This window comes from Suillus subaureus, assembly GCF_016647635.1.
Source record: "Suillus subaureus strain MN1 chromosome Unknown BJ212scaffold_5, whole genome shotgun sequence".
NCBI classification, from domain to species: Eukaryota; Fungi; Basidiomycota; class Agaricomycetes; order Boletales; family Suillaceae; genus Suillus; species Suillus subaureus.
Window position 1 is genome coordinate 95036 of NW_024538561.1, and position 25009 is coordinate 120044.

At 42.0% G+C, this 25009-nt stretch overlaps 8 protein-coding genes across 8 annotated transcripts; 5 read left to right on the plus strand and 3 right to left on the minus strand.

Annotated features, from left to right (window-relative positions):
- Nucleotides 1–2916: 2916 nt before the first annotated feature.
- BJ212DRAFT_1263353 (uncharacterized protein) lies at nt 2917–3168 on the plus strand (the record flags this gene model as incomplete). Its single annotated transcript, XM_041330335.1, has 1 exon — nt 2917–3168. A coding segment is annotated over one exon (252 nt), but the record flags the coding sequence as incomplete, so codon positions are not given.
- Nucleotides 3169–3438: 270 nt separating this feature from the next.
- BJ212DRAFT_1200859 (uncharacterized protein) lies at nt 3439–3675 on the plus strand (the record flags this gene model as incomplete). The annotated part of the gene is made up of 1 exon (XM_041329070.1): nt 3439–3675. A coding segment is annotated over one exon (237 nt), but the record flags the coding sequence as incomplete, so codon positions are not given.
- A 285-nt stretch (nt 3676–3960) lies between these two features.
- On the plus strand, nt 3961–4110 carry BJ212DRAFT_1263142 (uncharacterized protein; the record flags this gene model as incomplete). The annotated part of the gene is made up of 1 exon (XM_041330321.1): nt 3961–4110. A coding segment is annotated over one exon (150 nt), but the record flags the coding sequence as incomplete, so codon positions are not given.
- A 198-nt stretch (nt 4111–4308) lies between these two features.
- BJ212DRAFT_1296504 (uncharacterized protein) lies at nt 4309–5928 on the minus strand (the record flags this gene model as incomplete). The annotated part of the gene is made up of 7 exons (XM_041332467.1): nt 4309–4386; nt 4819–4845; nt 5125–5261; nt 5311–5347; nt 5528–5650; nt 5791–5835; nt 5908–5928. The coding sequence occupies 7 exons, from the start codon at nt 5926–5928 to the stop codon at nt 4309–4311; spliced, it is 468 nt and encodes a 155-aa protein (XP_041196846.1).
- Nucleotides 5929–6637: 709 nt separating this feature from the next.
- On the plus strand, nt 6638–7711 carry BJ212DRAFT_1296505 (uncharacterized protein; the record flags this gene model as incomplete). The annotated part of the gene is made up of 4 exons (XM_041332468.1): nt 6638–6751; nt 6980–7022; nt 7124–7158; nt 7220–7711. 4 exons carry the CDS (start codon nt 6638–6640, stop codon nt 7709–7711), a joined length of 684 nt encoding a protein of 227 aa, XP_041196847.1.
- A 4804-nt stretch (nt 7712–12515) lies between these two features.
- On the minus strand, nt 12516–14106 carry BJ212DRAFT_1296506 (uncharacterized protein; the record flags this gene model as incomplete). Its single annotated transcript, XM_041332469.1, has 4 exons — nt 12516–12595; nt 12757–12921; nt 13097–13277; nt 13669–14106. 4 exons carry the CDS (start codon nt 14104–14106, stop codon nt 12516–12518), a joined length of 864 nt encoding a protein of 287 aa, XP_041196848.1.
- Nucleotides 14107–19459: 5353 nt separating this feature from the next.
- On the plus strand, nt 19460–20299 carry BJ212DRAFT_1296507 (uncharacterized protein; the record flags this gene model as incomplete). The annotated part of the gene is made up of 6 exons (XM_041332470.1): nt 19460–19485; nt 19549–19588; nt 19614–19636; nt 19791–19870; nt 20058–20087; nt 20166–20299. The coding sequence occupies 6 exons, from the start codon at nt 19460–19462 to the stop codon at nt 20297–20299; spliced, it is 333 nt and encodes a 110-aa protein (XP_041196849.1).
- Nucleotides 20300–22164: 1865 nt separating this feature from the next.
- On the minus strand, nt 22165–24181 carry BJ212DRAFT_1296508 (uncharacterized protein; the record flags this gene model as incomplete). Its single annotated transcript, XM_041332471.1, has 7 exons — nt 22165–22274; nt 22596–22777; nt 22835–23021; nt 23298–23401; nt 23531–23547; nt 23753–23803; nt 23906–24181. The coding sequence occupies 7 exons, from the start codon at nt 24179–24181 to the stop codon at nt 22165–22167; spliced, it is 927 nt and encodes a 308-aa protein (XP_041196850.1).
- Between the last annotated feature and the right edge of the window lie 828 nt (nt 24182–25009).

The following is a 25009-nucleotide window of genomic DNA, read 5'->3' on the forward strand; positions in this document are numbered from 1 at the left end:
TCTTCCTGGTACTGACAGCCTGATCTTGAGGTTCCTGCAGTGAATTGATGTTCTCCTTGGTATCTGACAAGAGAGAGATTGCCATGGTAGTAGACTGGTAGTAGTTGACAGAGTAGGGACAGTGGGATATTTGATTAACTAGAGCGAGCAAATGAGTACTGGTGTGACACTGCATTATGCAGTGTGACAGATATCTAGCAAAATAAACACATTGCCAAACACATTTTTCTGTTTCAAATGAAAATGGATGCAAATGGATGAAAACAAATGAAACAGACACAAATGAACAGTTGCCAAATGAGCCCTTAGACCATTTCTTTTCTGAAGACATTGTTTCCCTGTCCTTGATGACCATCCATTGCAGTGCAGACCTAGCATCTAGCTATGCTCACACCATTGGAGTCCCTGCTGAGGAAATCACCAAGTACTCTATCATTTATCATATGACCAAGATCAAGTCCCTCATCACTGAAAGACTGCTAGACAGAGGGTTTGAGCAAGCACTCACCCCATCTATGATCTCCTAAATCACTAAACTAGACCACTCTGTATCTGCTGAACCTCTTCATTTCTCCACCCAAGAAGTTCCTAGATCTTTATTAGAATCCTCTGATGATGATACCCTTATCCCTGCTCCTTCAACTTCTCAGCTCATAGTACACTCTGCAGGAAACCCTCATCATGCTTGTGGCAAGAAAAGAAAAACTGTAGCCTTTGGAATAGGCCTCTCACACCCTATCACACCATTTCCTGCTTCACCTTTTATCATTGATGAAGACAAACCCATATCATCCTCTGACTCCCATGCCCCATCTGAAGAAACCTTTCAAGACAGAAATGATGTAGATTATTCCACCATCATTTGTCACTACTGCCAACAAGAAGGCCATCATCAGATCCATTGTCCTCCCTACTTTTGTCAAGAATATCATCACCACACTCCAAAACATTTCATTGCTTACTGCCCTACTCTTAAGGGATGACACATTATCATAGCCAGACCAGGCTCTTGGGCCTTCCACCATCAACTAAAGATCTATGAGGACAGGAAGGACATTGAGCAAGAAGAGCATAAGAAGTAATTTGCTAGGGATGCTGACTTCAACCCAAGCAACTACCACTCTCTTAGTGATTAAAGTTGGTGACTCTAGACATTAACCAGGGGGTAATGTAGCAATCACCCTATTCTTTTCTCACCATTACTGTGGATGCCCTATGGCTGTACTTCTAACACTTCCTTTTCATCTTGTTGTTCCCTCATGTTGCTTTCTTATCTCTGACTCATACTACATTTTCCCATGAACCTTCCTTTCCTAGCAGTTGTCACCCTTTGCCCAGCTTGGTCTGTGCACAATTCCTTTATGTATATAAACCCTAGTTATCACATGTATTTTTCTCTAACTTGAATCTACTCAGTTCTCTCTTATACCTGAACTCTAGCTCCTTGGGAAGGAGCCTAGTCTGTGTCCCATTTGAACTCTAGATCCTGTGGGAGTCTAGACAATTGCTCCTGAGGAAGGCATTGACCCAATAAGGTTCTACCCTTAGTTGGTCCCAATCTTTGATTCCTTTATTGGAACGATTCTATCTGAGTTCATAACAGACAAAGCATATAAGAATTTCTTGCACAGTGGTGCTAACAGTGTCCAGGAGGTTCATGGTTTAAATTATTCTTTTTCATATATTAATAGTTAGATTTGCAGAAATCAATGTGTTCAAGTCACAATGCCATAAACATGGCTGATACAAAATCTAACCATGGACTTACTACAACTAGTTTAGGTACTGTTGACTGTGCCCATCACAACATAAAACCACCCAATGCTGTTGAAGATCTTCAGAATGTTACAGTCACATGTAACATACAAGTACTCCCACTTCATTTTCCCTTTGTTCATTATGCCTCAGATACCAAATGCATCCTGACAATACCCATGATGCCTCCCATTACTCATCACTAGATGATAATGATCTTTGCTACTGCAAGGATGCTCCTAGCAGCTCACCTTCCTCTTTAGGATGATTGCCTATTTCCACTTATGGATGATCAGCCTGATCTACTACATTAGCATGATGCTCCTCCAGTCATTATGAAGCCATTCCTTCATCATCATCATCTATCCCATCTGACCAGTACCTATCATCTCATGGTTGATCCCATCTCTACTGATACCACCTTATGACCTAGATTCCCTCTGCCCTATTCTGTTCCTATCATATCTATTTTCTTTCTTTCAATCCACCAATCAACATGACGGTTGTATCACTTTGTTGGCTTGTCCAATGACTTGCGTCCCCTATGCCCTTACCACTCAACTGGTCACTCTTACATACTATAGCATTTTGACTCCTTCTCTGATGTTCCATCTTATTTCAGCATATTCTGCTACCCTTCCTGCTAATACAGTGACCCTGCCCTTCACTCACTTCCAATTTACTATATATACCTGTTAGATAGCACTTGTATTCTCTAACTTGAATCCACTTGGTTCTATGTTGTTATTCCATTGAGATCCTAAGCAAGCCTCTTTTCTTTATTAAGTACTTCATTGGAGCTCATTGCTGCCAACATCCTAGCCTTGGAAAGAGTATGATTAATGACTCACTAAATAATTGCTGCAAGCCTTGATGGCTTGAATAATTGCTGTGAACTTATACCTATGAACACTTGCTGGTTATAGCAGGCATGGTGTGAGCCCTAATCCAAGTTCTACATTACTCACTTACTTCATTTGCTTGTTGCACACTTAGCTTGATCATAACACAAAAGGGTGAAAGGTAAATTGTCTTCTGCATCTAGCAGTTGGTGATCTAATGCATGCATGTAGATATATTAATATAGACTACTTGTTTTTCTCAGCACTTTGTCATACTGTACATGACACTCTCAATGTATCCTACAATATTGCATGCTAGTGGCACAAAAAATTATGGCACTGCATAAGTGCTTTTCTGATTTCAATGCATCTTTCACATGCCATCAAGACAATCTCATTTTTCATGCTGAAGTTCCACCTGCCCACTCATATTGAGCAGTGCCAAACATCATTTTCATTCAATTACAAGAATAGGGTAGGCAGGACTGATGGAGAAGCACCAGAATTTGGCTGGGCCAATATCAACCCTGTTGCTTTGAGCACCAAAGAAATAGGACCTTGTGCATGGTGAGACACTCTTGATGACTACTTCAGAGACTTAAATTGGAAAAAGGTTGTTGGATTTTGTGCATTGATTTTGATGGAAAAAAATGGTAACTTAGATATTTCAGGTTGTACTATGCTTCACAAGATAAATAATACATTACCAAAGTGTGAGAACCATCATGAAGCATTCAAGAACCTTAATGATGGTTTGCAAGGTGAATATAGTACCACCCTCATATATTTGTGTTGTGACTCAGGATGTAAATGTGACATTAATAGTATATTTACTGACCAGGATGTGCCCCTGCTACCTTGTACAGATGCCTCACCAACTGACTGGATACCTTATAATGATAGGGTTAAATTCAAGACTGCAGAATTCCTATTTACATACAACCAGATGTCTGCCAAACAAATTGACAAACTACTTAACTTATGGGCCATGACTCTGATAAAATATAATGACACTCCCTCTTTTGCTAATCACAAGGACATGTACACTACCATTGATGTGATGTCACTTGGCAATATCCTCTAGAAGACATTCTCAATGTGTTTCAATGGAATTAAACCTGAATGAAATATGCCACCATAGATAAACATACAGTAGGATGTATGGTATAGAGATCTGCTGCAAATTGTGTACAATATGCTTACAAACCTGCCTTCAATGAAGGCATTGAATACTCACTGCATGATAGTTATATCAGTGATAACAAACAATACTGGAAAAACTTTATGTCAGGTGACTGGGCATGGAATCAGGTGATATATTTTCAAATATTCATGTTTGGAGTATACTGACAATCATCTCAAGGACCTTATTGCTACAAACCAAGAGACTTATGGCTCAACATTTGTGCCATTGATTATTGGCAGTGACAAAACAGTTGTATCCTTTCCTAGAGGCCAAACAAAATACCACCTGCTGTATCTTTCCATCAGCAACACTCACAATAGTATATAATGCACACATCACAAAAATATTATACTATTGATGCTCTCTGGCATTGTACAGAACTGATGTCCATGGTATGATTATTTTTTCTTTGATTTCTCAACAACTCATTTTTATAGGTGTCTGGCAAATAGCAAGGCATTTTGGCTGGTACTACTTGGCCAAACATAGCTCCATCAGAACTGTCCAAACACATATCTCCACCTCTCATGTAATGTTCTCATTGATGCCCATGCAGTACCAGTCCCATGCAGTAACAACCATTGCAGGCATCCCCTGCTTGGTCTGATATTATGGTTCTAAGTCAATGTTACTTTTTTCTGTGTGTTTTTTCATCTCCTCAACACCAACATCATTATCTGTGGATAGCCTGTTCCTGTGTGAGATCATTTGGATGGGCAAAACATGGCATTCAGTATTAATGCATACATACTCTCATTATCACTGCTATATTGCCTGTTCAGTACATGTCCTACATTTCAGCCAGATGCTGCTCATGTTACAATACACCCTGCCCTGCTGCACTTTTTCTTCTTTTTGTCATCTATTGTCTCCATCTGACTCATCTTATGTTTACTGTATTATGTTGTGTGCCACTGCTGCCACCATTAGACACTGTCTATGTGTCCTGTCTATGTGTACATTTCCTTTCTGGTATCTCTGACTTTGTTGCCACATCCATATTAGGCATATGCTTGTATTTCTACTTACTCATACCTGCCCTAAACCTTTCCTAGCTTTCCCCTATAAATATACGACTCCAAACTGTGTAGTTCTCTACTTTAATCTTACTAGGTTTTACCTGGAACTTCCCTCACTTAAGGCCACCAATCTTAAGTCATCTGAACTGTACTTTAAGTCAGAGGCACTTCCTCTGTCTTAGCTTACCCTGAATGTTTGGCTTATCACCTTATGTAGATTCTTGGCAGAGGTCCTGACTCTTATTGAGTCATCTGTTATTAGAACTATCCTAGTTTGTAACAGCTCAATATTCTTCAACTCTACCTCTAGTCTCACACATACCCTCTCATCTAGTAGCTTGTTGACCCAGCAATATGACTGCCCATTCAAAGCAATAACTTCATTAGAGAAGTCAGAATATTGAGACTCTGAGTCAGATTCATCATCAGAGTATGGGTCTTTGACTTCTTTCTCAACAACTGAGCCATGTATTTGTGAGTGAATGAGACACTCAAGTGCTGAAATTACATGATATACTGATCCAGTAGCCACTCCCAGTCTTTCCCTGTGCTAGCATCCAGGATCCTGCCAGCTACTCAAATATGAGGGTCTTCCTGCAGTGATCTTTAGTATATTCAAAGGTGTACACCCTGGACTTAGTTACCAAACCATGACCTGGACATTAGATGGGCAAGTACTGCCCTTAAGGATGATTGTCAATGTAAGTCCAGGTGTACCTGATTACCTTCAATTCTTCACTGGATGTATCCCTTATCATCAGGATGATGTCAGTATGGCATCCAAGCTTGTTCAACTGGCTGAGCATATGAGGAAAGGTATAATGGATGTGGATGTGTTCAATGAGCACCTGTTTCATAAATGCAAAAAGAAGGTGAAACATGAAACCAGGCTGAAAGTGCTCTGCAGTGAACATGATGCTTGCTAAGATATGGTAACTAAGACCATTTAAGTGGCAATCCAAAACTCACAGTAAAAATAAAGACTTACTGATTCAGTGATTTTTGGAGGGTAGTGAAGGAAGTTACCAAAGTACTGCAAGCAAAAACCATAGGTAAGATTTGTCAGCATGATTAATCAAGACATTAAACAGAAAGCTCCACACACCTGAATATGAAGTTGAGTCATTAGGGATTGGAGATACAGAGAGAATACTTGCTGATGGCATGGATTTGAATGTAGATATGATGATTGAATGAAAACAGAGATATGACAGGGTGTACCATTGTATATTTGATATTTAAAAGAAAAAAAAGTGACACACAGTTGGTGTAAAACAATGAAATAATGCTCATCAGGAAGACCAATATACAATGACTCCAATCTCACAGGTACAGATGTGAACAGATCCTATGGGAAGCCTAACTCCTTACAGATGGAATGAAGATGGGTTCATATGCAGTCAGAAGCCAATTAAATCACAATAGAGCAAGGAAAATCGAAGTGATGCATCATGTTGCAACTAACAGCACATAGCGGCAAATAGATGTGCAACACCTGGTAACAATGGTACTGCTAGTGAACCAATGGAAATACTGCAACAGCAAAAAGAAGATGTATGAGTAATGTTTAGCTGTGGGATATATACAGGTCAGCCTGGTCTACTATTTATCATTCCTGCACAAATTTCTTCTGACAGAATCTGTGGCAAAGCCATTGAATGGGACACATCACCCCAACACAGTGGTAATATTGAGTTGTACAGAAATGTGCTAATTTCTCTAACTTTTAGCAAAAGAACACACTATCAAACTGATCAGCATCATTGATATCTATCCACAGATACCTTGTGCAGCATATGATATGATTGGCCACTGCCAGGGTTGATGGTAAACTGATGGGTCAGGAAGTCACTCTGGTGCTGTTTGGAACTGCCAGGGTAAAGGGATCTGGGGACCCTCAACTTGCACACCTAACAATTCCATCCCACAAGAAGGATGACCCAAAGAAAGTCACCATATAGTTGCATTTTTCTTGATACCTTGTATGTGCAATCTATTCAAACCTGTAGTTTCATTGTTAGCTCACTCAGATAGTGCCATGGTAGGAATAAAGGTTGTTGAGATGCACCTATCCTCAAGAACATCAATTTCCTTGCTCTGATACATCAGCTTCTGTTACTGAGGATGACAGCATTATTCTGCATTGCATTGGCAATTCTCTTGCATTACACCTACAGGTCAAATACAAATCACAGGCAGATACCATCTGTGGCCTAGATGGTAACATTTAGCTTGTGAGGCTCAATGAGCACATTCAAAAGGGGCCTTGCCTTTCAATCATCCTCTTACAGACAATACAAACATTTGCAAGTATTCAACAGGATTGCTGTATCACAACAATACTGATATTCTTGTAGTATGTAATTTGCAAGTGTAAGTGCAGAAGTGTGTTTTAACTTGTCTTGCATCTTGTCCAGTTCTGTGCAGTCAAGATGTTTTCAATCACAATCAGCTGGATGGCAAATGAATGTACAGCATCAACTGCCACCTGGTGCAGCTCTGCTCTCTGCAATCATCAGACAAGCACTACCCTCATCAACCAAGTCCAAATCCAACAGTGGCATTTAATGAACCATGAAAATGTTCATCAGAGATCCCTCTCATGCAGTGCATTATTCTTATTGTTAACAGAACAGGAGTCCCTGGCCAAAACCAGCTGTCAGGTTTTGAAACCTCAATCAACCATTGTTAGCCAGGAAATCTATGGAAACAAGGGTGAAGGTTTCAATGAGAATTTGGATGCATGGCTTGATGGTAAGGTCAATCTTGTTGATAAGGATGACCCTGGATATCTGTGCTGCAGTGACCAGGTGTTTGTTGGTAGTGTGAATGCTTGTTTAGATAGCCCCAAGCCTCCAGTCCTTCTATCTGGAAGGGCAATGGAGATGGAGGCTCAAAATCAGTTGTGAACACCTGGGCCATCTTCAGAGGTACCTGATGGTGGCCCTGTAGCCTGGTAGTTTAAGTTTTGTAGCACAAAAATCACAACATGATCAGTATCAATAACTGGCCTGGGAGTACCCTTTATTAAAAACTTGTCTGAAACTCAGCATAAAGTTTTTCAAAGAACACTAATACCTGCCACACAAGCTGATGCTAGCAGAAGGCTTCTTTAATCTTACCCATGCAAATCTAATTGTTAGGGTGGATGCAAAAGCTTCCTCAAATTGCTTCACATAAACCCTTATATCCACACATGCAATCTCATAAATCAAAGTTGTCCTAACAAGGTCCATAATATGTGACATGTCCATAGCTGTTTGTCATTCATAACACATCCATCACCTCCCTGTGATATATCCTCAATAATACCAGTCCTCATACAATCAATGACTATGCAGGGTAAAATGGAGAGGGCAAAAATTGTCCACACAATGCAAAAGAAAAAATCAAGTGCAATTCTGTAATGTAGTGATGGACTAACATCACACTAGGCAACTAAATTTTCTAACCAGTGTAGAGAATGAGATTCCTCCAGGTATATATTGCGCATATTTCAACTTGCTACAATTACTACAGTGCATCACTCACTATCTATGACTTTTCCATGAAATGCGCCAGAGGCATAACACTTTCCTGCACTACACAACACATTCACATGCTTAGTGTGCTCTTTCCATGCTTGGTTGCCCTTTGTTGCACAGTGTCTGTCATATCTGCATATCTGGATCTCAGATCCAATCTACATCTTATCTCCATCCAACATCCCCTCATTCCATCTGTCCACTCATCTGGTCTGGTCTACAACTTGTCTGAATCCACAACCAGTGCTCATCTCCTTTTGGTAACCCCCTGACTCTGGTACTTTGGTTATCTGTATATCTGTCCTGCTCACTGATCCATTACCTATGTTTCATTTCCATTTCATTATTAGTGTTCCTTTCCTACTTACCAATAGACTATCCACATGCTTTGTACATAGCCTCAGACCCTGCTGATTGATCATTCCATTGGATACCTACAGTATATAACCTCTTGTAAATCTCTGTAGCACCTTAGTTCAAATATCATCTTAGTTTTGCTCATTCCCGTCCTCTAGACTTGAGTACCTCTACTCTCATCACTCTCCAAGACTTAGGATTGATTCCTATAGTCTATCCGTATCCGCCTCTGTCTATGACAGTCCATTACTGATAGTTTCTAGTCTGGACTTGTCTGGACCACCATCACCTACCTACCATCATGTCAGTAGTTGTCTAGCAGTCAGAGTCTATCTTTAGTTAGCATGCTTCAGTTGTCACCCTAGTCCTCAGCAACAGTCCACTATCATCAGTCACTACTCAGCAGTCTCAGTTCATGTCTTCACATCATTCTTCAGTGTTATGAACTCAGATAGAGCATTGTTCCAACAAAGGAATCAAGGATCAGGGTCAATCAAGGACAAAGCCTTATCGAGTCAATGCCTCTCTCAGGAGTGATCATCTAGACTCCTGCAGGATCTAGAGTTCGAGTATTAAGGAGAACCGAGTAGATTCAAGTTAGAGAAAATACAAGCAGTAACTAGGGTTTATATACATAAGGGAATTGTGCACAGACCAGGCTGGGCAAAGGGTAACAAGTACTAAGAAAGGAAGGTTCATGGAAAGACAAGGTATGAGTCAGAGATAAGAGAGAGACCATGAGGAAACAGCAAGGTGAAAAGGAAGCATTAGAAGTACAGCCATAAGGTGTCTGCAGTGATGATGAGAAAAAGAATAGGGTACTGTAACATTCAGTCTCTTATATGTCCGCACACTCCTTGTGCATTATTCCCATGCTTTGTGCACCTACACACTCCATATTCCCATGTGCACTTTCATTGCACTTCACCAGAGTTGACCTGGTGTCACTTCATGGATCCTTGCTTTCCTTGCTTTCCTTAAGGATTGAACATATCACTTGGCACATTTTGACTAACACTTAGAGAGTCAGAGCCTTTCTCTCCCCCCAGAGGTAGAGCCATCTTTCTTTCTTCTGCTTTGCAAGCCAGCAGAGTTGTTGAACCTTCACTGGTATGCAAACAAGCTCAGCACTCACAACATTTCAAAACAACCTCTACCAGTCACTGCAATCACATGCAGAACTAGAAGTGGTGAATACAAGAACCATCTCTAGGAAAGACTAGTAAGTTTGAGTTCATGCATATGTTGGGCAACACTAATCCACTACAGGATCATGATATGGTCCTGAGCACCATGGAAGGAATGTAACACAGGATTGTGAGACAGTTTCCAAGTAAATCAAGTAGGAGGATTTTTCAAACAAGATAGTGATGAAGCAGGAGCTTGATCGTGATGCACTGTCATCACTTTCCATGGTGAGCCTCAGAGATTATGATCTGGACATACATGAAATATCTCAGGCTGGGGAGATCCATACAAATACCATCAAGGCCCGTGTAAGTTTATGCCTGTACATGCTGGAAAATGACCAGTATTAGGCATCTGGACAATATAACATGGGAGACCAAGTTACTATATCATGGATGTCCTCCATGGCATCAAGCATCAGCACTTCAAATGATGTAAACTCTGATATACCCTGGTTGTATAGAGTATCACTGGACTGGGCAGTCAGCTGGGAGGGTGTCAGAGCCTGTATAGCTAATGCATGAACACAGGATACAATCATAGGGACAACAGCATGGCTCACCATGATCTCTGTGCAAAGTAGGGTAGATGCTGGAACAAAGGCTGTGGCCATAGGATGTGGATAATGTGTAGGTCCTCAAAGCAAGAAGCCACTAGCAACAACTGGCAGACCTGTGCCCTTTGGCATCTCAAGTGGCCTCAATGGGCTTACAATTACCTCCATGGCTAGTCACTGCATAATACTTGTTGGATCACATACATTGCAATAGATCCCTTGTGGGTCATCTGTATATCTGACAGTGAGATTTTTGCCATCCATACACAGCATGTTGGTAAAGTGCCTGCACTGTGTTGCATGCACTAGATTGTCCAACTTCTCCATACACTGGTTGTTTAAGGGGCCCCTGGATGCCTTATTACTACAATCAGTAAGGAAAAAACATAAGATTCCTTCCCATTATGGCCTGTGCATCCTAGCATCTGGTTGTTGACAATAAGCCCATATGATGGCTTGAATATTACAACATATCAGATGTGCAGCCTGTCCATACCCTGGGCAAAGGATGTTGTACATGTCATCACCTTTGTCTTGCCTGCATCCTACCGATTCAGGTTATGCTCCCTAGTATTTCCAGCCTCTCACAGGTCACTGTAGTAGATGGCACATTTAGCCTGCAGTGCAAACCCTTCTGCATCACCCTAAGAGCAGCAGAACACCAGGATGTGTTCTTCCACAGTCAGATATTTGGATAGAGCAGAAACAAGGTGGCTAAGGGACTGCCTTGCTGCAATGGGCTGAAAGTGTACAACATGCATTCCAATCTCTGAATGGTCTGTTAATGACTGGAATTTGGTAATCAGGTGTTGCTTCATATCAAACAGTTTGGTCAAGTTTACAATATAGCAGGATGGTCCAGTCCCTGTCATGAGCACAAGATTTTTCCATGAAAGAGCCTGGGCTGGATAACAGTTCAAGATATCATGAAATTTGTCCACAAAAACCCTGTCAAACTTTTGGCCTAGTGGAGATGCAAGGAGACTATAGATATACAGTTAGCTGATTCCAGGTGATAGAGAAGTCCCCTCACTTAGCAAATGCATGAGACAAGCAATGTTCAACCTACACAAACAGAATCTGAACATTTTCAGGAACCATCTTGGAGATAGAGTAGTTATGACACCACAGTCCACTTACAGCAGTATTTCTGTGTTGCTTATCTAGCAAGGCAACAAAAGGGCAGACCACAATGGATCTTGCTTCCTCATCTAATATGAAGGGCACCATCCACAACATGCTTTTTCTGCCTCCTGTCTTTATGATGATGAGGTCCATAACTGCAGTCATGACTGCAATCAGGACATTCATCTGTGCAGCACTCTTTGCCCTTGCAGTGTCATCCTTCCTGATGTGTCTGATTGCACATCAAAGCTCCTCTCTGATGTCCTGAATGGCACTTGGGGATGAGGATGGTTGAATTCCATAAGTAGCTACACAATTTGATATTCTGTTAATACTCGTTAAGCTGGTCATATCCATGGGCATGTCCTGATGAAAAGATCTAGCCCTATGAGGATATTTGATTAGGATGTTCTCATCCAGACTTGACTGGTCATAATCACTTGAGAAGCTTATAGCCTCCACAGGCCTCTTGTTCACCATTGTGCTAGAAATATGCAGACTTCTTAGTGGTGAGTTATCAAAGCTTGACAAGTTGCTAGCACCTGAGACTCTCTTCACTTTCACAGACACTCTGTGAATATGTTTTGGACTCCTGGTTGATTCCTTGTCATCATAGGTTTCTGGTCCATCCTGTAGTGTATGCTTGCACACATGGAATATAGTTGGTGCCACTGGACTGGTAGTGGACATGAACATGATGGACTCCTGGTGCTTTAAGATATTATCAGCCATGCCCTTCCTTATGAAACACTTGACATCAGTGGAGGAAGGCAGGGGATTGGCTGGCTCATGTTCCCTGTGGTTAGACAGTCTACACTAGCTGTGCTTGTAAGCTCTACCCTTTCCTTTGGACTCTTGGATGTGGATTGTTTCAGGGTGATCCATGGTTGGACTGATGTTAGACAATAGTAGCAAGCTGTCCATGTATTTACTTTGCAAGAAGCTGTCAACAGATGGGGCTGGTTATGGGGAGTCTGACAGCATAGATCCACACTGAATATAACCACTTGCAGTCAGTGACAAAGGCACAACAGATGTCATACCTATAGCATCATATCAGGGTAAGAATTAGACAACATTGGTTGTAAGCCTCACTGGTAATATGATTATACCCACTAGTGCCTGATGATTAGGCGAGAGCAGGAAAAAGTCCTGGCAAATTGAATCAGTTCTCAATGGGAATACAATTGAGGCTTGTACTTACTCCTGCTATTGTTGTGAAACAGGTCATCCAGATTACTATCCAAGCTTATTGGCTGGCCATTCCTGTTGCTGGGTAGCAGGGATGGAATTTCTGACATGGGCTGATCATATAGTGTATGTTTGTATTGGTTAATTGTGGCAGTGCAGAGTGCAGCCTTCAGAATGTCTGAATACTATGTATCAAAAAATAACCTCAGAGTCTTTTCCATGGTTGTCTTGACCTGGTCTGATATTGACTGTAGGGATGTTTTGTTTACAACTGATTCTGATTGCCTTGGGAGGAGGAAGTGGACCAAGAGTGAGAACACTGTGCCACCGATCACCCAGCTATCTATACTTACACATGCTATTGTTGGGCAGTTGAGGGACCACTCCTTGAATGATGGTGTAGTGACTATGGTCCATGCTAGTGGAATAATCTGCAGACTCAGTGAGGACCCCATCAGCTAGATCATAAGAGTTGTCAGGGGCAATGAATTCATGACCCATCATGATCATGCCTTGACAGAAATCTCTCACTCCCTATTGACAGGAAAAATATTCATTATTCCACTGCTAGATGTTGGTGGAAAACATTGCAGGGCTGATCCTCTCTCCCTCACCCATGCACAGATACCTGACATAGCACATGGTTGTAAGAAAGATATTCTGTGATGTGAATGGTTCATGATGGTGCTCACATTCTATACACATTTTTGGCCTGTTAGCCATAAGTAACACCAGCCAGTATGACTTCTGTTGTGTGTAACTCCCCTGCAAGCATTTCAAGGACCCCAAAGGTGATCTCCTTTGGCACAAAATCAGGGGTGCATGAGTCGTGATCAATAATGCCAGTCTTTTTACTGTAACTCATCAAAAGAAATATTTCACTGCCCTGCACAAAGAGATTATAATGCCTGTCTGCATTGCTCACTTTGTGATTAACAAATTGAGTGCCATAACAGAAAATGTGTAGGGTGATGTACAGTAAATGGTAAAGAGGCTCCCAGACCCACAATGAGTGTCTGAGACATTTCTTTATTCCAGGGATGTTCCACATGATCCATCCTGCATTGTCAACCATTGTGAGGTCATAGCAATCTACCAGGTAGAAGAACATGACATGACACTTCTTATAAAAAAGCTCCTCTGACACAAACAAATAACCACACATTGAGTTGGTGAGGTCATCCTTGGCCTGCTCTGGCACCTCCTTCAGCACGACAGTGTCATTTATGAGGGTAGCATAGTGCAATTTCACCTCCCAGAGGAGCCTTTGGATTCCATCCTGAAGCCTGTCCATATGTATGGTGTTGGTGCCAATGGTGATGGACTGAACATTGGGATTAACATAGACATTGGGCTCTCTCATTTGATTGAACACCAATAATGATGCATATTGCTACATCTCATACACTATGTTGAATGTTGTTGTGCAACTAAGGCATAGAACCTGTCATATGCCATTCCAGACTCTCAACTCTAAATCTGCTTCTCTGGATATCCAGATCCAAGATCCAGATCTCAAATGATCTGATCTATCTTTATCTTCCTTTCAGAATCCAAACCCTATATCAGCACCCAACCCCATTTAGACTTCCCCTGTCTCCGGACTCCGGTTAACCATGTTTCCCTTCTGATTATTGATCCGTTACATACATTTCATTTCCGGTGTTCATTATTTGTGATCTGTCCTACTTACTAATAGACTTTGCATATGCTTCATACATAGCCTTTATGTTTGCTGATTGATTCCTATATGATACCTACAGTATATAAACCTCCTGTAACTCTCAGAAATACTCCAGTTCAAATATCATCTTAGTTCCTGCTCATTCCTGTGTCCTCCAGACTCAAGATAAGTCTCTTGTCATATTCCGAGTCTTAGGATTGCATCCTAGACTACATTTCCAACTCTACCTTAAGGTAGTCTATCCTCTGTTAGTTTCTAGTCCAGACTTCATCTGGATTAGTCTTATCCACTTGTCCAAGTAACATCTGGACATCCATTGGATTTATCTTACATTTCAGACCCAGATGTCCATTGTCTGCCCTAGTCAAATCCCGGAAACTCCAGACAACTGTTCTAGCCCCTGGAAATTAAGGGCACATACTCAGGAAAGGGGCACAGCATATGAGCTGAGGCCAAGCCCTTGTGATCCAACCTCCTTGAGCATGTGACCTTAACACTGTGCTTCTATGCATTGTGTGAGCAGTGTCTGCTCTGTGAGAATCCACAGACAACTGTGTGAAACTGTCAAAATAGGCATTATCTGGGGTCAAATTTGTGTTTTACTGATGTTGGTCTTGCCCTTGTGTATATCACAAATCTCCTTCCAGGTACTTGCAGCACCCTCAAGCTTCTGCATGTGCAGTAACAGTTGATCTGTGATCATACTGAACATCTGCTGCTTTACGAGTGAGTCTTTCTGGAAGTACTCATCAATCTTTTGTCTAGTTCATCAATCTCTGTTTGCATAGGGACTGAACTGTCTGGTTTCTTTTGGTTGCTTGTCTACAGATCAATTTTAAATGGAACAGGTTTCACTGCACAGCAGTCAACATCTGTTCCTTATAGGTAATCCAGTTGCTGCCATCTTTGGCCAGCTTTGGGACATTGAATAGCACTGAACTGGTACTGGGGAGCATGGTTTCCATAGCCATCTCAGGGGTCAGAACCTCTAAAGATTAGAGGTGAGTGAACAAGATGGGAAGATCTAGATAGACAATGTATATCTCAGTCTTTGGGAAAGAACTCTTTGTTACACACTAAGTACCTAGATAAACAATATATCTGCAGCTTCATTAGCATGTGGTTAAAGTGTCATATCCCACAATCTGGACCCATGTTCCATCATATTCCCATGCCTTCCAAGGCTACATCCAGACCCCACTTCATATCCAACTCATTCCCAGATCCCCTTCCACTGTGTGCTCCACACCTCAGCAGGATTGACTACACTCCAGATTTACCTCTGAGCTCCAGACTATCAGATCTCCACTGCTAGCCTGATCCATACCCCCCTGTCCCATCCACCCTATGCACACTCCATCTAGCAAGACATCCAGACTTCACCTCATCTCAGATTCCGGACTATATCCACCTTGTCATATTCCAGTCCTGTATCCACCTTGTCTTCCGGATCCCCAGATCTCTGGACCTCTGGATATTAACTCCAGACCTATTCCCACCCTCTGTCCAACATCCTGCACCTATCCCCATTTAGACATCTCTGCCTTTCTGGCTTTCGGTTACCTCCTGTTCCATCTTGCTTATTGATCCTTGTATGAGTCTTCATCTCCAAGTTCATTTAGTTATGTTCCATCTTACATCAGGAAATCAACCTGAAGTTGGTATGACCAGATATAATTGGTAATCAATAATCATTATTACATGTCATGTTTTAGCCTTAGATATCATTACCATGGTACCACACATATATGAATTAAGATATGACTATATCAGACATATCACCTTGATGTGTCTTGGCCATCTGAAAATTGACACAAACTTGTTTTTCCTAGATTTGGTTGGTAAAATCAAATCAAAAATTCACTGAATCATATAAAGTTATATACAAAGATAAAGGTTGATAATGAGTATGACATATTGGTATTAAATGAACAAGTATTGCAAAAGAACCAACATTCTGATGTAGATACAGTGGCTCAAAAAACTGTCTGCATGTTTTGACATTTTTCACTATCTATGATATTGTGTGAGAATGAACAAATGCCTCAAGGACATGTTTATAGCACATTGTAGTATGGCTTCAGGGCTTTCATTTGAGCCCTACACCGTGGGAATCGGTGGAGATATGGTGGAGACATAAGGCTTATAAAATGATGACTCATGTGGACAGTTTTTTGAGTGTATATTAAAACTATATAAATCATTATTTATGACACCACAAAAATCATGCCACTATTATATAAATTATGAAGTGGTGTCATTATGTTATTTTATGACCATATCTAACTATATAAACCAGAATATCTCATGTATCATAGTCATAATCACCATGAAAGCCATCTCCTCTGCTCAAAGAGATAATATCCTCTCTCTGTCTTATGCTGGCCTCTCTGCTCGCCAAATTTCCTCTAGAACTGGAGTATGCAAGTCCACTGTGGCCAAGTTTATCAAAGAAAGCCACCCAGACAAGGAAAACTCTTGTGGAGGACGTCCATCCAAGCTTACCTCTACTGACAAAAGGGCTATTATCCAACATATCACTACAGGAATGGCTGATAATGCTGTCCAAGCCACCCATTATATCAATTCCACCATCACTACCCCTGTCTCTTCACAAACTGTGAGGAATGTTCTCAAGGCAGTAACAAAGAAGAAAAAGCCTCTTCTCTCCATCAAACATAGGCAGAGAAGACTAGCCTTTGCCTTAGCTCATCAACACTGGACTGTAGAGGACTGGAAGCATGTTACATGGTCAGATGAGACCAAAATAAATAGGATTGGGTCAGATGGGAAGGTATATGTATGGAAAAAGAAGGGAGATGGCCTAATAGACAGAGAGATTAATAGGACTGTCAAGTTTGGAGGAGGTTCTTTAATGGTATGGGGCTGTAAGGCAGTAATTAAAGCCAAGGGAGGTCATACAAAATACTAGAATACCTGGTTATTATTGTAAAATACTTGAGTCAAAAAACTGTCTGCATGAGTCACCATTTTGTGAGCCTTGTATCTCCACCATATCTCCACCGATTCCCACGGTGTAGGGCTCAAATGAAAGCCCTGAAGCCATACTACAATGTGGTATAAGCATGTCCTTGAGGCATTTGTTTGTTCTCACACAATATCATAGATAGTGAAAAATGTCAAAACATGCAGACAGTTTTTTAAGTCACTGTATACCATGTCTTGTAATTGTATTAACAAGTTTCCACCAATTGGTCTTTACTACCACTGCTTGCATGACATTGCATTACAGGAGTCATGTCACATGATGCTTATGTAAGTTGTGGTTCACATTTTTGAGACTTGTCTTCTCTCATCTCATCCACACTCTAACTGTGCACCTCTTCTAGTCCTTCAAGCTAACATCCTCCTCTCCCTACTATTCATGGCTCCTTCCTGGTATTTCATGGCTCTTCCTGGCCCTCCTTCAAGTTGTTGGCCCTCTTTCCTGGTCCTCTTCCTTCCTGGCCCTTCTTCCTAGCCCTTCTCCTTCCTAGCCCTTCATGGTTCCTTCCTGGTCCTTCCTGGTCCTGTATGGCTCCTCCCTGGTTCTCCCTCCTGGCCCTTCCTGGCTCCTCCTGGCCCTTACCTGAACCCTCTCTGGCCCTTCCTGGTTCCTTCCTGGCCCTCCTTCCTGGCCCTTCATGGCTCCTCCCTGGCCCTCCTCTCTGGTCCTCCCTAGCCTTTCCTGATGATTCTTTTTCTCTCTCTTGAGGCAGGTACCTGACATCTCTCTATCTCTCTACCTTATGTTCTACTATGTCTCTCTTCTCTCCTGTATTAATACCACATATGTACACCCCAACTCCAATTAAAATTTGATTTGATATATAAAATGATAAAATGAGTATCAATGTTAAGACTTTTGGCAATTTCATGGCAGTTTTGTTTGAAGCAGCCTGGCATTATAAACCTTTGTCAAGATAGCAGATGTTTGCAATGTGTATCATAATTGTATCTTTGGTGGTTTTCCCTAGCATAGTCTAACTATCTAAAGCTTTGTCAGGCTGACTGCAATTATGATAGAGATTATATGAATTTGATGTTAGATAAAGCTTTATAATGCTATGTTATTTTCAGGTCAATTTCCTGATGTACTTACTAATGCATCTCCACATGCTCATATATAGCCCTGCTCCTTTGCTTACTGATCCCCCCAGATATCCTCCAGTATATAACCCCTGTAGATACTCCTGTAGTTTCCTTAGTTTAAATATCAACTTAGACTTGCCTAATCCTCTCTTGGACTTTGGTCCACCTAAGTCTGTCCTACTCATCAGGCCTAGGGATTGATTCCCTAGGCCAGAGCTTTGCCTTTCCGGCACTTACCCTCTTTCTGGATTTAGGTCCAATCCCTGTTCTCTCCAACTCTACCTTAGTGTAGTCTACCTCTGTTTGCTTCTACATTGGACTTTGTCCAATGTAGCCCCTATTCCTTCTGGACCTCCAGACCTCCTGTCCCTCATACCTCTGGGCATCCTGTCCTTTGGATGTTCCATCCTCCTAACCCTCGGACGTCCTATCCTCCTGTCCTTCATACCTCTGGACATCCTGTCCTTCTGTCCTCCATCATCCTGCTCTCCTGTCCTCCAGACCTTTGGACCTCCTATCCTTCCATCCTGTTTCCTATAGAAGTATTACCTTGCAGTGGAAACTCTCCTGCACTCCTCCAGAAGTCCTCTAGCACTCCACCAGAGTAGCCAGCCTCTGGAAGTCCTCCGGACTTTGTTGGACCATCATTGGACCTCATCTGAAATGAAGGGCACATACTTGGGTAAGGGGCACAGTGTATGAGCCAAGGCCAAGCCCCTCTGAGTCAGTCTCTCTCTCCTTTGAGCAACATGGTTCTTAACAGAATGCTAAAATAAATTTCTCTGGGGCTACATGCTTGTCAGAATCATCTGCTGTGAATGAAATACAGCCCAGATGTGACAATCTATCAAAAGTGTTACAATAAGACTACACACATCTAAACTCTGCTTACACACTATTGTAACCTTCAACATTATTCAATTGCACCCTAGTACACACAATGTATCATTACCTTACTGTCACATAGTCAGTTCAATAAGCATGCACATTTCACCTTTGAACAGATCGCTGCGATAGACTTTTGAACAGTGTGGAATGTGAAACGGCACTGTGGCAGACATGTGACATGGTGTGATGAAATGCGTGAACTCTAGGGAAAACCACACTTTTTTGCCTGGTAAGTCTCTGCTGGACTCAACACATTGATTTTAAAAGAAAAAACTAGCGGGCCTTGTACTTTCGATGTCAGGCTATCTATCCGTCAAAAAATTATATTATTATGTGGATGTGTTGTAGAGTTATAAATGTTTTCCTAAAAATGCGAACTCTAGTGGACATCTAGTATCTGTTGATTTTGGCCCAATTTTCGCGCACCACATCTCTGAGAGTCACAAATACCAGAAAGAGTATGGTATGTATGGTGTATGGGAGTATCCCTGAACTATCCCAAAAGGCATCACTCTGAAGTGTCTCAAGACGAGTCCAAACATGGATGTGTGTTTTCATCGCTAGAAGCAATATGAAGTCATATATTACAACATAAGGGCCCCACAATCAACCTAGGGCTAAAGGACTCATCATTTCTCTGATTTGAATAGGGTACACAAACTCAGTAGGTACAGGATGTGGTAAGCTCTTCATGCAGTTATAGAATCCACTTCATGCGTTGGTGTGCCCATGCATTGCTCTAACCATGTTTCCTTCAGTTGATGGTCACCTTGCTATCCTTGTCATCTTACCCACATCCCTTGTTGTCATCAAAGCCTTCATGTGGTTCATTTATAACAGACAGAACAAACCTCGCCTTCCTCCTGGCCCAGTGCCGCTCCCACATCAGTGAATTCAAGAGTCCTTGAGATTGTAGCTGTGTGAACTATAGAATAAAAAAATTCTTCTCCCCCTAAATATGCCTGTTTATACTCTGAGATACTATCACTGCGGGTACATAGCCATGAATGCCAGCAAATGTAAACTACAATGAGTAGTTCAAAACAACAAAACAATGTTGTATCATCGCCCCTGGTAAGGATTGTTGGCGTATTTGTATTGAACTTGTTGGGTGTTTTCATTTCTCTTATAAATGTTTTGAACCACAAAGCTATTGAAGCCTTTCTCCTGGAAAGTGTCTTTGACATTTTCCATCAACTCCAGATAAGCACAGGAGTTTGTGGCAAGGTCGCAACATCGCACATTGTGGCCAGCAAGGGACGATAGTGAAAATGTGTCCCATTTGTTGAGTAAGCTCATTCTCCTTGACTAAATATTGAAACTAAAAGGGTATTTATACCGCGAAAAGTTGAGTTGAGCTATGGTATACCTGCAAATCTCAACTACAACCAAAGAGTTCATACAAAATTTGTCACACTACTCAATCACAGCTAGTGCACCTGTACCTAACATCCTTTACTACTCTCCTCAAACTGACATAATAGAAATACATGATCATTGATATATTCCAATATAATGGCTGTTCATCAAGGGCTCTCATTATCCATACACATCAAATTTAGCCAAACCTCAATAGATATGCATGGAATGCGACATGGAGCAAAGGGTGACAGAAAGTCATAGAATACAAATGTCGCAAGTTGGTCAAAAGCTTGAGCTTGAAGCTTCCATGTGTTCCATGGTGATTTGCAAATTGCGGGCCAAGGCAGTTCACACATCACATGGCTTATGTTAAAGTCAGTCCTCTATCATTTTCAGCTTCATTGTCATGAACTCACAGTGCACTGGTATATGTAAAGGAACAGCAATGAAGCTTTGAAGACCATCGGAAATGGTGACAATTATATCAGCACACACTGACAGAAGGAATAATCACAGACTTAGTTTAGGTGCCACTGGCAGACTTCAAAAGCAAACTATGAAAAGGTATTAGCTCACCAATTGAATGTGAGCATGAGGTCATAGTAGTAGTATGTGTTGCTGGTACTATATAACAAGATGTACTAGTACCCTTCGAGTCCATCTCCTGAACTTGAATGCTGGTCAAGTTCAATATCTAGTAGTGGGTGCTGCGTTCATGTAAATCAAAGAACTCGTCACCAAAAGTATATGCTAGTCCTACATGCTCTGATCTGGATGGCATAGTAGAGTCTACATTAGTAGTACTAGCCTCAGACAGGTGCACAGTTGAAGGTGGGGTGATATTCAGCTCAGCTTGTGGAAAGATAAGCTCCTTGAGGGGAAAAGGTATAGAAACAGGTGTGGAGTAGTCTAGTGTTGGAAGACTGTGTGGCCCTGCCATCACCGAATCTTGACTGGTTTGCAGGAGCAACAAACCAGAGGTCCATGCATGTGGTAGTTCCTTGGATATGGTTTGTGAATGGTCCTCCATTGGAAGATGATAGCTTATTGCATTTGCAGGTGCTGCCAGACCCATCAAACAATGGAGGGCACTACTGAAAAAGTGTGAGCATGACACTTGGGTCCAATGTAGTGAGAATTACTCACATGCTTCTTTGGTGCACATTCAACATACATGCTTCCATTGGAGGCCCATGAGTGGGAGACGACAATGCCAGCAACATTGCTTCATTGACTGTGTCCCGCTCATTGGCATATGGGTTTGGTGAGAAGTGAAGGGTGGTTCCCAGCAGCAACGTTTGTCCGCTTACAGCACATTGGGTTGCTAAACTCACCTGGAAATCATATATTAACATATGAAAACTAAAATTTTAGTCAGCCACTTACTGAGACTGCCTATTCTGACAACAACTTCTGAGGAGTTTTGAGCTCGAGTCTCATATCCTCATCTTGGGGTGGCGAGTCTTTGCCAGCATACCAGTGTGCAATATGAGTCTCTTCCAACACTGGGTTTGCAAACAGGTGCATGAAAACAGACATTGGTGAGTTCCTGACCATGAAGGTAATGGGTGAAGTGTGAAGTTGAATCGAACAATGAATTATGATGACGATCCCTGAAAGCCTGACACTCCAAGTTCGACAAACCAGAGTCTGACGGAGGTTGAACATCGAAATAATCAATGAGATTCTCTGAGGTTCTCGAGAGTCATTGATGGTTGAGCAAGAGGGCCTTGTAGATGATTTCTATAACCCTGGGTGACATCTCTAACTCTGGTGTTTGTGAATGAGTGCAGTCACGATCCAGGATGGCAATCAGTAGTACATACCACATCCAAACTTCATGTTGGCCTGCTTGATGATATTTGTGATATAGTCAACCGCAACTATCTTTTCTGTGGAGGTGATATCTTGAAGCCAGCCCATAGTCGTGACTGAGTTAAGAATCATGTGCCTTTCCACCCATGTGAGGGCAACTTGTTCAGTTGAGCTAAAATCCTTGAACCATGTTCTATACATGATCATATTAGTAACGCCAGCCAATGTCGGTGATGCAGAATCAGAGTACCTTCCACCATAAGCAACATGGAAACTGCTAGTGCCGCGGGCATAAGGAGAGATGCAATGCAATAAACCTGAGATGGGAGGCTGCACAGCTGACCACTGTCTGGTGCAGCTCAAGAGATCATCACTTGGGGCACATGAGAAAGCTTGGAATGACATAATGGTGGGCTTAGACTTGGAGGAAGAAAGAGCTTGAAAAGACATGTTAAATAGTGGGATATCAGTAGATCAGCTGATATATATATAAATGATATATGGCCACACTATCATGAAATCATCAAACACTAGTCCAAGATGAGAAGGTTGATGACATTGAGCTGAGGCATGCCTGGGACTTTGCATGTCAGGTGGACCTCATGCAAACTTACCAGAAACCTGGCTATCATGATAGGGGAACAATGTTAGCCTGAAGGCATCCAGGCGCTGTCAATGGTAATTACTGCCAAACATAAGTTTTATGCACTGACCTCCATCGCAACTCAATATGATGATAGTGACGGTAGGATCATGATCTCCCCCAGATCTCCGAATCATCTTCAGTGACTTGTCTAGTAGAAAATATCTGGGGCCTCTGTATTCAATAAGATTTACAATGAATTATGCACTTGACTCATTGGGGGTATCTGAAACTCTATGATGTGAACAGTTAATGGTACTACTAGTAGTAGAGGCAGAATGATGATGGGAAGACATGGCCTACCTGGCCAGAACTGCGTGCTAGTATTTCAAAGTTAAAGTTAATCATTGAACACAAAACTGAAGCAATGATACCAAATATGGCAGCTCACCTTCAACAACATTGCACAACTAGTTACTTCTTCAAACCTTTGTAGTAGCTTTGAACCTTGTGGAAAACCACCAAGAGGCAACCAAAGTGCAACATGAGGCAAACAAGACATTTAGGCAAGAACTGAGCACTGACTTGCCGGAAATGGTAGTAACAGCAGACAGTGGCCAGGCTATGTGCACTCCCCTATTGAATAATTCAGGATTTAAAAATACAAACTTGATTGGTAAAACATACATAGTTATGAAATATAGGTAAGCAAGATTATTCCACATCCGATGTACAAACTGAATCACAATGAGATCCAGCCTGAGATGGAGCCTGCCTGGGCTTATCTGAGTCCGAGTCATCGGAGGAACTTTCGCACCAAGGCCCATTATTGCCAGGGTCAAATCTACAACCATTCTTGCCTATCACCCCAACTCCTACATCCTGTAGGGTGTTGCGGATAGAACCAATCTGCACATCAACCACCTTCAAATGTGCCTGGGCCAAGTCCTGTTCATCCCCTAGGATGGACTTCATGAGATCTAGTTCATGGGAGCAAAGATGTTGATACCACATTCTTGTGGTAATAGCCCAGCAAGTGATATGTGAAAGTTTGAGCATGCATTTGTTGACCAAGATTGCAACATCTGGTGATGGCACAGAGGTTTGGTTCCACTTTTGAAAAAAAAAAATGAATATTGGAACATCCAAAATTCCAATGAACATACCATAGTTTGGAGGGTCTTGAATTTTTTTGTAGGTGGGACTGAGTCCTCATCATTGACGTCACCTTGAAATAAGCTATATGGAATGGTGCACTTCCAGCAATCACTGTTACCCAAGTTCTTCATTGGCGCTGTGTTAAGAACCATGTTGCTCAAGGGGGAGAGAGACTGACTCAGAGGGGCTTGGCCTCAGCTCGTACACTGTGCCCCTTACCCAAGTATGTGCCCTTCATTTCAGATGAGGTCTGATGATGGTCCAACAAAGTCTGGAGGACTTCCAGAGGCTGGCTACTCTGCTGGAGAGCACTAGAGGACTTCCGGAGGAGTGCAGGAGAGTTCCAGAGGAGTGCGGGAGAGTTCTGGAGGAACACAGGAAGTGCTCAGGAGAGTTCCCACTGCAAGGTAAGACTTCTACAGGAAACAGGATGGAAGGATAGGAGGTCCGAAGGTCCAGAGGACAGGAGGACAGGAGGACAGGAGGACAGGAGGACAGGAGGACAGGAGGGCAGGATGACAGAGGACAGAAGGACAGGATGTCCAGAGGTACAGAGGGCAGGATGTCTGAAGGACTGGAGGATAGGATGTCTGAGGGTTAGGAGGATGGAACATCCGAAGGACAGGAGGTCCGGAGGTCCAGAAGGAATAGGGGCTACATCAGATGAAGTCTGATGTAGAAACA